General features: G+C 38.1%; 2 protein-coding genes across 2 annotated transcripts in view; one reads left to right on the plus strand and one right to left on the minus strand.

Moving 5' to 3' along the window:
• Positions 1 to 13,402, plus strand: part of LOC140269003 (regulator of G-protein signaling 21-like) — a 281,430-nt gene that overhangs the window by 155,394 nt on the left and 112,634 nt on the right. The gene's annotated exons all lie outside the window — the stretch shown is intronic.
• LOC140269397 (BMP/retinoic acid-inducible neural-specific protein 3-like) overlaps positions 1 to 13,402 on the minus strand; it is a 28,942-nt gene that overhangs the window by 5,886 nt on the left and 9,654 nt on the right. Inside the window, exons 4-6 of the mRNA XM_072364461.1 lie at positions 12,674 to 12,891; positions 6,135 to 6,240; positions 4,963 to 5,199 (exon numbers count right to left, since the gene is read on the minus strand). Coding sequence (XP_072220562.1) covers positions 4,963 to 5,199; positions 6,135 to 6,240; positions 12,674 to 12,891 — 561 coding nt within the window. The remainder of the gene's footprint in view (positions 1 to 4,962; positions 5,200 to 6,134; positions 6,241 to 12,673; positions 12,892 to 13,402) is intronic.

Consider the following 13,402-nt stretch of genomic DNA (forward strand, 5'->3'; position numbering starts at 1 on the left):
AACATTTCCCACAGGGCAAATGCCAGCTCCAATTCAGAGCACGAGACACATGCAGCTGACTTCTTTGGACTCTCACAGCCAGTTTCTCTTATTCTTTGACTTGCACTGTAAATATTTTGAATATATTATTTACAGAGTTGAAATCTCAGGGTGCAGATCATTAAATGATAAAAAAAGGATGACAAAAAACAACTATGACACAGACATCTGCCAATAATTTTGCAATAGTCAAAACTAAATCAAATTCTAGCTTAAAAAATGTACAGAACAGAGGGAACAGCGATGATTACCTTTGAACCTTTTGAATATGAAATGTTTTCACTTCAGTATTATATTTAATTAGCTACTTGCATGGCATATCAAAATTAGCAGATTAATTCTTGAGTTATGGCCAAAAATGTCCTTTGTGAGATAATAGAGATTCTTGAGTCAATGTTCCTCAAAGCTTTCAAGAGATATCTGGTTCACAAGAACAAGACAGATCTTTGTGAACCACATAAATTAAAACGTAGTCATTTGTGGCCATTAGATGGTAACAGATGGCTGCTAGATACTAGCTCCAAAAAAATGTCTGGCTCCAAATCAAACCCATTCAAAAGTGCTCACTTTTCTAATTAAAGGCTACGTTGTTAAATTACTGTCATGAGCTCTACTTCTGATCAGTGTGCTGGATGTCATTTTGAAAGTATTTCCATAAAATATCCATGAAAAACCCTCATCAGGTTTTGAGGACCCCCCCCCCAACCCCATTAATTTTCTTTTTTTAAAATCGAGGTGTGTCTACGTCTAACATTTATTAAAACTGTACTTCTTCTTTACTGTTGCTTTCATCACCATGATGAATTAGTTGTGGTGCTAACAATGACTTTATATGGAAATGATCGAATCTGGCAGTGTCTGTATCCGTTTATGGCTAAAAATGCAAGCAGAAGTCAGGATTGTGCACATGTGTATAGTTTCATGATAACTGAGATTTCTAAAAGCCAACCATTCGCACACATGACTTCCCTCATCTGCAAAAAGAATGTGTATGCACATTTCTGCATTTGTGTGAACACACAGTTTTAGTTATGAAACTAAAGATAGTTTTAGTTTGACTCCACATGGCCAAAAGTGCAAAGGTGAGCTTTACACTGACATCATATCGTTCAGACAAACACATTTCTGATCATTATCACTCTGTTTTGTGGGAACAGAAGGGAAGATGGTGTTAACTGCAGTTGGACTGGTAGGTGGAGCCATGCAAAAGCAAGGTGAGAGCATCATTTTATTTTAAAAAGTCAATACATGCAGCAGTACCTTGGTACAAATTACCATAGCAGTATTGTAGTGATGGCTCTGCTTCCACTCATGTTCAGCTTGCCCTATATATTTGTTCCATCAAATCTAAGTAAACTGTTGTGTAAATACTGGTTGAGGCTATGAATCATTTCCACAATGGTCCTTTGTGTTTATGGTAATCATAACACTGTTGTGTTGTTAATAAAAAGCATAATGCATAACGTGCTTGGACTCAGGCCATGTTTTGTGTTACTGCTCGTTCTCTTATTTGTGGAAATGCTCTTTAATAGTGTGCAGAACTGAAGGAAACATCTTAAGTGCTATGAATGGGGAAACTGTGATACGGCCAGTCGCCCCTGATGTTTAAAAGTGACATTAAGCATCTCACAAAACTATAGATAATTAAACACATTTTGAGAAAATTAAACTGGTCCGAGGACAATGAGGATATAAAGACAACACAATCAAAGTAAATGTATGACGATGAACTCTGATGTGAATCCCATCAAGCATGCTGTACACGTCAGGGTAGCTATAGGAATGTGAGCTACCCTCTCATCTTCCTTTTGTGTAGACGACAACTTCACCACTCAAGTGCAGAGCGAAAGCGGACCAACACAGTAAAAAAAAATAAAAAAAATTCAGGTAAAAGAAAAAACCATGTTGTCAAAGCAAGTCTGTTAAAGTCATGTTGAGATTAAACAGATTTAAATTTAAGATTCCTGATTCAATCATTTACCACCTCATTTGTACACTTAAAGAAGGGATTTTGTTTAAACTTTAAATTCTAACTGAGCAAATAGGTAAGAGTCTCTCTTGTATAATTATTGCATGGATGATTAGGCTTCAGCTGGCAACAAGTTATTTACCCCTAACCGATGCAATGAGTTGCTTCTCATTTCTTAAATAACCATGTCAGAAGACACATCCTGTGGTTGTGGAAAAGATGATAATCTGTTTCAGAAGGGTCAAATTATTGGCATCAAACAAGGAAAACATCTAAGGAGATTGCTATTGATTGGGTTAAGAACTGTCCAACACATTATTAAAAACTGGAAGGACAATGGGGAACCGTCGTTTTTGAGGAAGAAATGTGGTTGAAAAAAAATCTGATCGTGATCGGCGATCACTTAAACGTTTGGTGGAATCAAATTGTTAATAAAACAACAGCAGAACTCACGGCTATGTTTAATAGTGAAAGAAAGGGTATTTCCACACGCAAACTGAAGGGAACTCAAGGGATTGGTACGAAACAGCTGTGGAGCCTTAAGAAAACCACTTATCAGTGAGGCTAATCGGAAAAAAAGGCTTCAATCTGGTAGGGAGTATAAAGATTGAACTCCGGAGCAATGGAAGAAGGTCATGTGGTCTGATGAGTCAAGATTTACCCTGTTCCAGAGTGATGGGCGCATCAGGGTTAGAAGAGAGGCGGATGAAGTGATGCACCCATCGTGCCTAGTGCCTACCGTACAAGCCTGTGGGGCCAGTGCTATTATCTCGGGTTTGGGGTTGCACCATAAACACAACTACCGACCAGAAGACAAGTAAGTGTACTGTTATTATGCAATGGCATTGCCCCGTTTTCTCCCACCAATTAATTTATTTTAATTGAACTGATAAGTCATAGTCAGCATCATTATATTGAGGTTTAGTACGGTTTCCCAGCCTTTTATATCTGTTTGCTTCTCTTCTACTCTCTGTGTTCACATATGCTCTCTTAATACAGTAAAACCCAATAAAACTGCTCTCATTCACATGAGAAATTGTGATTAGGACTCAGTGTTCAGCAGCGGTTTGTTTGAAAGTACTGCGAGGCTAGGGCTCTGCCCTAACAAAATCTTGATTTAAAAAAAGCACACCGTCATCTGACAAAACAGCATAATCTAAGGAGAGAGACTGTGCTGTGATTCCGGTTATATTTACATGTGCAGTGATCAGTCAAAGAGAATTTTAGAAATTGCACAATCCCTCAGATGTTTTCTTTAAATGAGAGACGTTGTCAGCGTCTATGCAAAGGCTGCTGACTTTCTTCTCTCGTGCCGTATCTCTGGGACCATAGCTGTGAGCACGAGTCTGCCTGCTATTTCCTACTTACTAGATGACACACCTCACACACAGCGGATAACTAGATCCTGTCCTTATGGAGCAATACAGAAACTTTCATCTCTACAAAGTAGTTATGGTTTGACCTATGAGTCACTTGTCACTTTTAAGAAAAACTATCCAAACTTTCCAAAACTAGCCACATTTTGCAGCCTGCCCACCGAGTTGAGAGCACTGTTGACTGTCCTCTATTATGCCAGTTCTTCAACATCTTCTACTACTATAAAGGGTATTTTCTAATCTTTATGTGGCAGGAGGGGGACCTAATAAAGGGAAATTTATGTTTTCTTTAAGCTACAATGGTACTGTTAAAGACACCACCTGGAGGTTATGTTTCCACCCCCAAGAAATCAAAAATTAGTATAAAGCACCCAGATTCGAAGCACACGGGCAGATGTGACTCCAGTGTAAAGTCTTTATTTACGTAAAATACTTTATTCTTACTATTCTACTAAAGGCAATGGTAGTTCACTGTAATAAAATGCAAAAAAGTAGTTACAAAACTTGATGCAGGGCCATCATCCAAAGAGCAGGTCACTACCCCTCCACCAACCCCAGCTACATGAACATATTGTCAGCACATGCGTCCGGAATTGGGTTAAAGAAATAAAATGTCTAAACATGCAACAAATTCTCAGAATAAAATTAAACAAATAAACCCAAATACAAGTGAACATCAATTCAGGACTTCAGTACCGAGCAATCCAAGCCAAGCTCCTCAAATCCTGTTCATAGCATATGCTTAGGTGTTAGACATGGACCAGCTTGTATGGATTGCCTGGACACAAAACCCACATTTCAAGCCTGCAGGATATCACCTACAGATGCAGTGTGGGTGGTGGTGTGCAGCAATTACAGGTGGAGACACTCCAAAACAAGAGGGAAAGATGCGCCAACAAGACAACAGCAGCTGGGACCACCAGCACCACAACATGCCTGGGAGCTGAGGCACAGCTTCTCCACACAGGGGAGGAAGGTGAAGCAGTGAGCCAGATGAAGTTCTGCCAGATGCGGAACTTTAAGCTAATTTCTGATCTGGTAAATAAAAAGCATGACTTGTTAACCATGCTGATGTAGCTAATGTTGTTCTGTAAATTTCTCAGCTGATTCTGTGACATTGGCTTGTTGAATGTATGAATGCATTCATTTAGAAACAAGCAACAGAGTCAATTAACCTGTTTGACAGAAACAGTGAAAACGAGAACATGATCTGTTACCTTCGAAGTTCACAGACTAGATTCTTTTATGAGAATAACATGTATTACAATTTGAGATAACGTGTTAGGCTTAATTTTTTTATCTTTACCCTTTGTACAGACAAACTATAATGTCCGAAATGCAGAAATGCCAAATGTCCAGAAATGCATTTGGAAGAAAAATATTTCAGCACTTAAATTCGAGTTTAAATTCATATGCTTTTCAGAGAAGAATGACCTGTGTCCTAAAAGTCTATGTTGAAGGCAGCTTTTAAAAGCCAATGTTCCACCTTATTTTCTTTGATTTTTTTTTGTGAAAGCACTATCTAAGCTGACATTTTCAAGTTCCATTTGAGAGGGTCCCAATTAATTTATGACTCACCAGATTCCTCAAACTCCTGGTTGGTCAGCCTCCAGGCATCACTGATGTGCAGCAGGCTATTTTCCAGGGTGTCCAGGTCAGAGCGAGGACAGTTACATTGTCGGAAGTCCATGCTGCACTCACACCAGCAGTCATTATTCTGGCAAACAAATTGGCCCTCAGATTTACAGCCGATGTAGTTGAGCGCTGCCTGAATGAAGCAGCTTTGTAGATAGCCTGGCAGGATGACTTGCAGCCCTGTGGCACAACAAAGACAAGAAACATATATTATAAAGCTAGTGATAGTCTGTGTTCCTAAATAAATTCTTCCACAGCAAATATTGTTTAAAATAGCCTGATACTATACATCTCGCATCATCAGCACATCACCTTATTCACAATTATTAAAGGTAGTCCTGCAACCATTAGCAATCTACTATTTTGAGATAGTTGTTGCTGTTCTACCACTCAACTGTTTTTTTATTCAAAAAAGATGAAAAGGTAAAAAAAAGAAATATTTCTGTCTTTTGTATTAAAGAATGGGCTACTATGAGCTGAGTGCCTGTAAGGCAGGAGGGAAGTCAGAACTTTGAGGCTGACATTGCTGTTGATTTTTTGTCAAGAAGAGAAGCCAGAACAATGTCAGATGTGTCCTTTAAAAAAATTGTTTTGACATTTTGGAAAATAGGCTTCTTCAATTTTTTGTAGAGTTAAGGCTAATTTTAACAGCATCCATCATGAAGAGCAAGACGACTTTACAGCAATGGCGTCAGGAAACAGAAACAGAAACAGTAATGTTGACTTTCTCACACACAAACCAGCAGTTGCTTTCCTACATTGTGCATTTAGATTCCCTGCTGTCGCGCTACATCGGACAAAAGCTGACAATTTTGAATGGCCATTTACAGTTTAATCATCCTCAAGGGCCACTGAACTGCAACATCTCCGTTAAAGGAGAATGAGACAGAAATTTTGACCCGAGTTACTTACATCCAGTGGTGACAACCTCACTGACTGCATTATTTTAATTCGCTTGCATTTATAGATGATGAATGACTTGTGTAGTGGGAAGAGGTCATTGGATGAAAAGATTGAGTGTCCTGCCTGACCAGCTGTGCAAACAGTGCAAACAGTTAGAGTGAGATGTCACTGTCCTTTTGCTAACAATACAGGAACTGGTGGTTTCCATTTACCTTGTAGTTGAACCTTGTTTTCTGGACTGTGGACCAATACAGAGCTGACAGTGTCCAGGTTGTCATAGTTGCTGCAGCCGAGAGGCCCAGTCCTGGTTTCAGTCACCTGAAATCACATGGAGTGAATTTGGTTTATTCTTTGCAGTCAAACCTTTTTGTATCAACTCATTTAACAATGCTTTAGGACTTGCTGTTGACAACAGCCTGGGTGGTTCTTTTGGTTCTATACATGGGGTATATTTCTTCTAATATAAAAAAAAAAAAGAAGAAAGAAAACAAAATCAGTCAAAAACAAAACAAAACATCTGGAACACTGATTGGTCTAATCACTGTGTGATGGTCCATCCCAGGTGCCTCCAAGCCCTGAGACATTGGCATCCCCTCTGGACAAGGTGAAGGTGAGGCTTCTTTTTTTACATTTTTTTTATACACTGTAAAGATTTAATGCAACTCTGTATTGTAGTGCATCACAAAGATTCCCCATAATAATCCTCTGCCTCAAGGATAATTTCAGCTATTGCTGAATGGCGCTTCTTGATGGAGTGCCATCTGACTGATCGAAGATCACAATTTTCCAGCTTAGACTTGTCCTTTATGCACTGAATTTCCTGCAGATTTCTTAAATGGTTTAATAATATTCTGCATTGAAGAGGGAAAAATATGAAAATCCCTTCCAATCTTTCTTCGAAGGATGTCGGTATTAATCTTTTCAATAATTTCCTAATCCATTTGTTGACAAACTGGAGATCCTCTGCCCATCTTTGCTCATACTCAGCCCTTTGTGGAGGCTGATTTAGTCCGAAATCATGAAAAACCTGTCGACATCATCTGTTTATTTGTATTATTTTGTAATATTTCTATTTCTATTTATTTGTTGACCTGTTTGTTTTTAACCATATTACTAATTCTAAATTGCTCTGATTCCAACTTCTTTTTGGCTTGTGTTACAGGCCTGTAATGCAAAGATGAAACTGAAAATGAAGTTTATGAGATAAAACATGAAATATCACGTTTAGACTGTCTGAAATAAAAGTCCAACTACATGCAAGAATTGCTACCTTTTTAAATTGTTTTTAAAAATTGTGATTATTACATAACAATCAAACTCTTTTTTTTTAAATTTAGGGTTGCACTTCATCATTTCAGGGAGGTTAAAATAACCTTAAACCTCATTAAAGCATCTTCTACCTCAAATAATTTTGCAATGAAATGATTTACTGTGAAGAAAATTGAAAACGTCTTAAATTAGAAAGCTTATCTTAATGAATCCTTTCTAACACAAATACATTTTAATATTAAAGTTAGGTATTCTGAAATACATAAACGCATAGCTCAATCTGTATTAGCATACCTTAAGAATCCTTCCTGTTTCTCACTGAATCCTGAGTAGCTACCGTATGGGAAATTAATGAATGGCCACGTATTGCAGGTGCTGCTTTACATACCTCATAAAATGTAGAATTCATCTCCCTCTCGAACCTCTAATTCTCACTGATCTTCAATCTGCCTGAACTCTGCAGCCGCTGCAAAGTGGCAAATGAATGGAAGTCGATGTGGTTGGAAATTAATGGAATGATATCTTTAATCCATCAAGCTGATACATAACCAGACTAACACGTTCTCATTTTCGGGGGGCACTTGTCTTCATCAGTGGCCACTCACTTTAGCATCTACGTTTGCCCCTCGGGCTGATTAATGTGCACACTCTAATAGCCACTTCAGATGATAAAATGGATGATTGGTGTTTTAGACTACAAGACGCACAACTGCTGCTCCATTGTGCCTCCTCACGCTTCCATTAAAATCTTGCTACAGAAGAGTAGATGTCTCAGAAGTATTGTGTCCTTGGGTTTAGTCATTTTCACTCAGTTACTGTCCTATACAGGAGGAGGTTACCTATAGAAACTCAAAAACTTGATCTTTACTGATTTTGATTAAAATCAAGTAATGTTCACATTCCTTCTGCGTTGTTGGTGGTTTGTGTGAGAAAAAAACAACGTAAAAAGAGAAAAAGTAGGAAAAACTGATTTGACAGAGTTGCTGCTCGCCTGCAGTCACGAGAGGTGACTCTCCAACAGTCTGGCCAATTCTGCAAATAAGCATTTGCTCTTAATCTACCTGATTAAATAAGCTATGGGAAGAAAGTCCCTGAGCTGGTATTAAGGGATTTTCTAGTTTAAGTTGTCCTCAAGTTAAGTTTCCAAACTTTCATAAATGAAGACTTTGCTTTATATGTATGTCAGCAGAAGACAGTAACTTTTACAATTTTGTACACTATTTCTTGATTATACTATCTCATACCTCTACTTCCCTATAATGAACAGGACAACAATGCATTTTACTCCACTACACAGTAATATGCAATCTGTTATTAGTAGCCTGGACGTCATTGCACTAATACGATTGTTCACATAATAAAATTATATAACACCAACAGGGCTTAATTTGCATAATGACTTTCTTTTTTTAGTATAAATGTTGAAGTTCACATCACATCAACACGCGAAGAAATTAAACCAGTGAGTCAACTGATGACTCCAAGTCAATTGGATGAAGCTGCTAGAAGCAACACTATAAACAATTATGAATTGAATTGAATGATTAAAGATGATCGTGTGTTCAAAAATAGTAGAAATAACTGTTTTTCTATGCTGCAAAACTGTTCTTCAATCATTGTGCAAATGATTATATGATATACCCTCATTAAACATGTTTAAATAACATTAGAAAGGAATTATTGTGTTAGTGCAAACCTCACTGCACTTTAAAAATGCATTTAAACATGTAAGTCCAAGCAAAAATATACACAAAAGTGAGCCTGTTGAAACACACCCAGATAATGGAGTTGGGGTTTGAATCACTCCTGCATGTATGCACTCGACTACACTAAAATGCAAGTGTATAATAACACAGCTGAAGTTCCAATAAAACTTAAACATTTTTCATCATGGTCACTTTAAGGTGACATAATATAGAAAAATCTCTTTTTCCTGTTCTTGGAGCATTACTCCATTGCACTTTGAAGTCACCAGCAAGTGAAAAACACCCAAAAAATACAACCCTGGCATTTTTTTTTGCCCCTATGTTTGAAAGTTCCTCATTCAACAAGCCGTTCACATTTTCTTTGCAAATTTACCTCACTCTTCAAGTTCACTCCACCTCCGATACTAAGCCAAGACATCTGAGCTCCACCTACTTGCTTTCACCCTGTTGGACCGATTAAGCCAGCTTCTGGTGGAAATGTTCTGCTGTCAGCTGTACTGAGGAGCATTCCTCTTACATCTACCACCAGCTTCAGAGGATTTAAAAACACTGTGGATAAACTATATTTGAAAGTAATGTCAGCAAGAGTTAGCAAAAGACTCTATGTGCAGCAGCCACATTTCATCAGACTGTTTTAAGAACTTGGTCCAGTTCAATGCTGGACATTGCTGGAAAAACTGAGCCACAAAGAGGGATAAGTTCCTACTCTCACTTCTTACAGGCAACAACCTTTGTTAAATGGGGCAGATGCCTCATTTGCTGGTTTGTGCAGAATTTAACAATCTTTTGATCTTTAATCTGAATCAGGTTTGCTGAAGCAGGGAAACATCTAAAACCTGCAGGACAGCGGCGCTCGAGGACCAGAGTTTGAGATCCCTGGTCTAAACTGTAGATTATCTTTTCCTTAGCATTAAAGGAAAAGTTACTGCTAAAATAAGCAACCACATCAAATTTTAAGAAGGGAAGTGTTGTTAAAATAATGATTTCACATAATATCCAAGAGACTGGCCAGTGGGGGTGCTTAGGAAAAGGCAGCAGTAGAGACTTTGAAAAATGAGGACAGTTAGTGGCAGGACTAATCTCCGTCTCAGTTTATAGGATTAGAAACTTGTTCTTCTGTTTTACTCAGGCAAGTTACTTTCCATTTTAATGTGAGGGCTGAACCCGGTCCCCATATAGAAAGCCCTGGGTGACAATTATTGTTTTCATTGTGCTATTTCTACTCCTGCTCTAAGGAAGCCGCTGCAGGTGAACAAATTCAAATTTTTCACAAAAGAAACTTCCCCTGCTAACTACTTTAGTTAAGACAATGTTGATAATTGAATTACATTCTTTGAATTATATTGTCATTAATTTCATAGTTAAAACTGATGTTTACTAAAATGTTATGTTTTACCAGATGAGGTATTCCTTATCAAAACCTATATTAATAGCTGGGACACGCTCCAGCCCCCTGTGACCATGAATGGGATGAAGTAGGAATAAATGTGCAGCAATTGGCAGATGTTTTCACGGCCGAAATCTGATCATTGCATAAAGCCAGTTTAAATATTATGATAAATTCTATAGGTTTATTTAAGTCTGAGTCATTTTTTTTACAAAATAGATAGTCGATGCCTTTATCATCATTCCAGAAATGATCAAATACTGCCAACAGTTAAAAGAAAATATCAGAATAAAATGTCTTTGAGGCTGTAAATACAAAGTGAATCAACACCTCAATAAGAACCAGGCAGATATAGAGAACTTTAACAATAAATTTCACCAGAAAATCTCTCAAGTTAAGTTTTCACATCAAGACAGTTACTTTTTGTATAATAAGTTCTCTGAAACTGTATGTTTAGAAATGCAAATGAGACCCTGTGCTATACAACATGCAGTGATTTTTCATAAATTCCCAGAAGAAAATGGGTTGATGAAGGGCACTTGTGCAGTCAAGATGCCCATTCAAATTTTTAAGGATTACATATTACAACCAAATCTCAGGACGGAGCTTAGCAACAGCGTGTAGCTAATAGCGACAGGGCTCCACAGTGCCGAATAATGCCGTTTCACAACAATGGCTGTAAAATTGTAGTTACTACATATTTTCATCAGTTTTGCATCATTTTTCACATAAAGGAATTAAGGCACAAATGGATAGAATGAGGCAGGAAGAGATGGTGGAAGCTGCTTATCCACAGAACCTCATGCGAGAGGTCACAAATGTAAGACTCTTCTTGCAAAAAGGCTTTCACGGTCATTACACTTTTGCACTTCCTTTCCCATTTGCGATTTCTTAGTTTTCTACTGCAGTGTCACCTGGGAATGGTTAAAGGCAAGTCAGCTTTTCTCCATCTGCTTGAGCACATAGCTTATATGACCCACATCCTCACCAGCATGCAAGGGTTTACTAGGTTCCTCTGTGACATTTGCAGCCCTAATATTCAATCTAATATTCTAATATTACTGTAATTATCCACACATCTAAAATGTACCATAAACCAATTATAAACTAGAAATGTGCTATACAAGTAAAGTCCATTTTCCATTGATGCCCATGCATGGAACACTTTGGTGAAGCTGAGCCAAAGTTTCATATGAATCAGCTTCAGGGTTAGGCTGTAAAGATGCATAGTTAGGGTTACAGTTAGTATACATGTTATTGATACATGTTATTGATACATGGTTGAAGAATTACAAAAATCTGCATTGTTGCAGCTTGCACATTTTACTATTAATTGGTTGCGATTGATGTCATGTGAACACTGATCTTTAGAAAAAAACTGTCTATGGATCTCTTACCCTCTTACAGAAATGGATTGTGACACTACTATGTTTTGGCATGTGGACAAATGTACCCGTTACACATTTTCTTGTGAGAGTGGGATGCAAATTATGAAAGAAAAATTACCCAAAATATAAAAAACTCACTGAGAGAGATTTTTCAATACGTTTGTGCCAATTGTCTAAATCCAAACTGGAAAACTAGTTTGCAACATCAGATATCCTTGGTTAATGCATCAGTCTACCTTTAGTTTACACGGCAAGCTAGCTGGTGATAGCCCGGTGATACCTTTGCTAACAGGGACTTTTTTTCCATGTTTGCACATAAATGCCAAGTTACTTGCCGACTCTGCAAAGTATGAAAAGCATTAGAATGCGACACTGCTACATAAAACAACACTCCGAGACCCAATCCAACCTCAACTTGGTGGGACAATTTGAAAACTGCTGAGAGAATTTTTGTCAATTCAGAACATTAATGTTGCATTTTTTTACCTGAGCTGCTTTGGCTGTACATTGAAGGACAGGAAACTGGTATGTGATCTTCTGTCAGTCCCGTCAAGACATTTGCATGCTTATGGAATTGCTAGCATTACTAGTATTTAGTATTACTAAAATACCTGAGTGGATGTAAACATGCCTACAAATCACTGAGTGAGAGAAGCAGACAATAGAAACAAACAAACAAAAAACAGGATTTCATTGTTACTATATCAACTCATATTGGGCAGTTAAAACCTTTTGATATATTATGAGGTTTATGTATTGACCAGGTCTGGGGTCATTTTCCCTCCCTGAATATTTGATTAATTTATGTTCATTAAGTTTAAGAGAACAGAAAAACCAAGGCAGCCCAGTATTGATGCTTTATATAATGCTGTTCCCTTGTGTAACTGCTGGGGGCTAACAAACCCCAGAGCAGGAGAGTAACACAGCAGAGTTTAAACACAGAGTATGTGGTGTTTCATTTCCCAAAGGGCCACTGCTGTGTTTTCCATATTTTCACATACCCGTATGGCGGTGGATGCAATCTGGAGGTGGTGCAGTCTGCGCAGGGTGCCCTCCCTGTCTGTAAAGTAGGAAGCAGCCAGCTGGTGGAGGGCTTCCAGAGTCACTGAGCCAGAAGTATTTGAGTTCCTGTAGCTGCTACGCCTGCCCTCGACCCCTGTGGATGAAGACTCCAGTCTGAGCTTCCTTTTGTCCACAAATATTGTCAGAGACTCCTCCCCTGGTGACAGTCAGGCAGAGAGGTTCATTAGCTCTGATGGAGCAGCACTAATCACCTTTCATTAGTATCTTTTCAGACAGAAAAGAGCAGCAGTGATTAAGTGCTTTGGGGGAACTGATGGCTTGGATGATTGGAGGAAAAGGCACAAGCAAGGTCTCTTCATCTGTTAAACTCCTCATGAATAAAAATAGGTTGTTGGAGATCACTGATTAAGCCGTCTTAATTATTTTCATGATCTTAATTGAAATGGCTAAAAAAGTTCATTTAAAATCAAGCAGATCTCAGGTCAGCCCTGCTTCTCTTAAAGACATAAAAAAAAATCAATACTACATTAATGAGTGTAAGTGAAAATCTACCAGTTTTCAAGATGTCTGAAGTATATGGCAGAATGAAGGCTTTGTGAGTGAAGTCACGTAGTTTACTTTTCTAGCATATTTACTCACAGTCACCCTCCTCTCAAACTAAGTAACGAGGTCAACATGCTTTCACACCAGCTCTTTTATTTTTTTTT

The sequence above is a fragment of the Leuresthes tenuis genome, unplaced genomic scaffold, assembly GCF_036924035.1.
Source record: "Leuresthes tenuis unplaced genomic scaffold, fLeuTen1.0.hap1 SCAF_14, whole genome shotgun sequence".
In the NCBI taxonomy this organism is placed as follows: domain Eukaryota; kingdom Metazoa; phylum Chordata; class Actinopteri; order Atheriniformes; family Atherinopsidae; genus Leuresthes; species Leuresthes tenuis.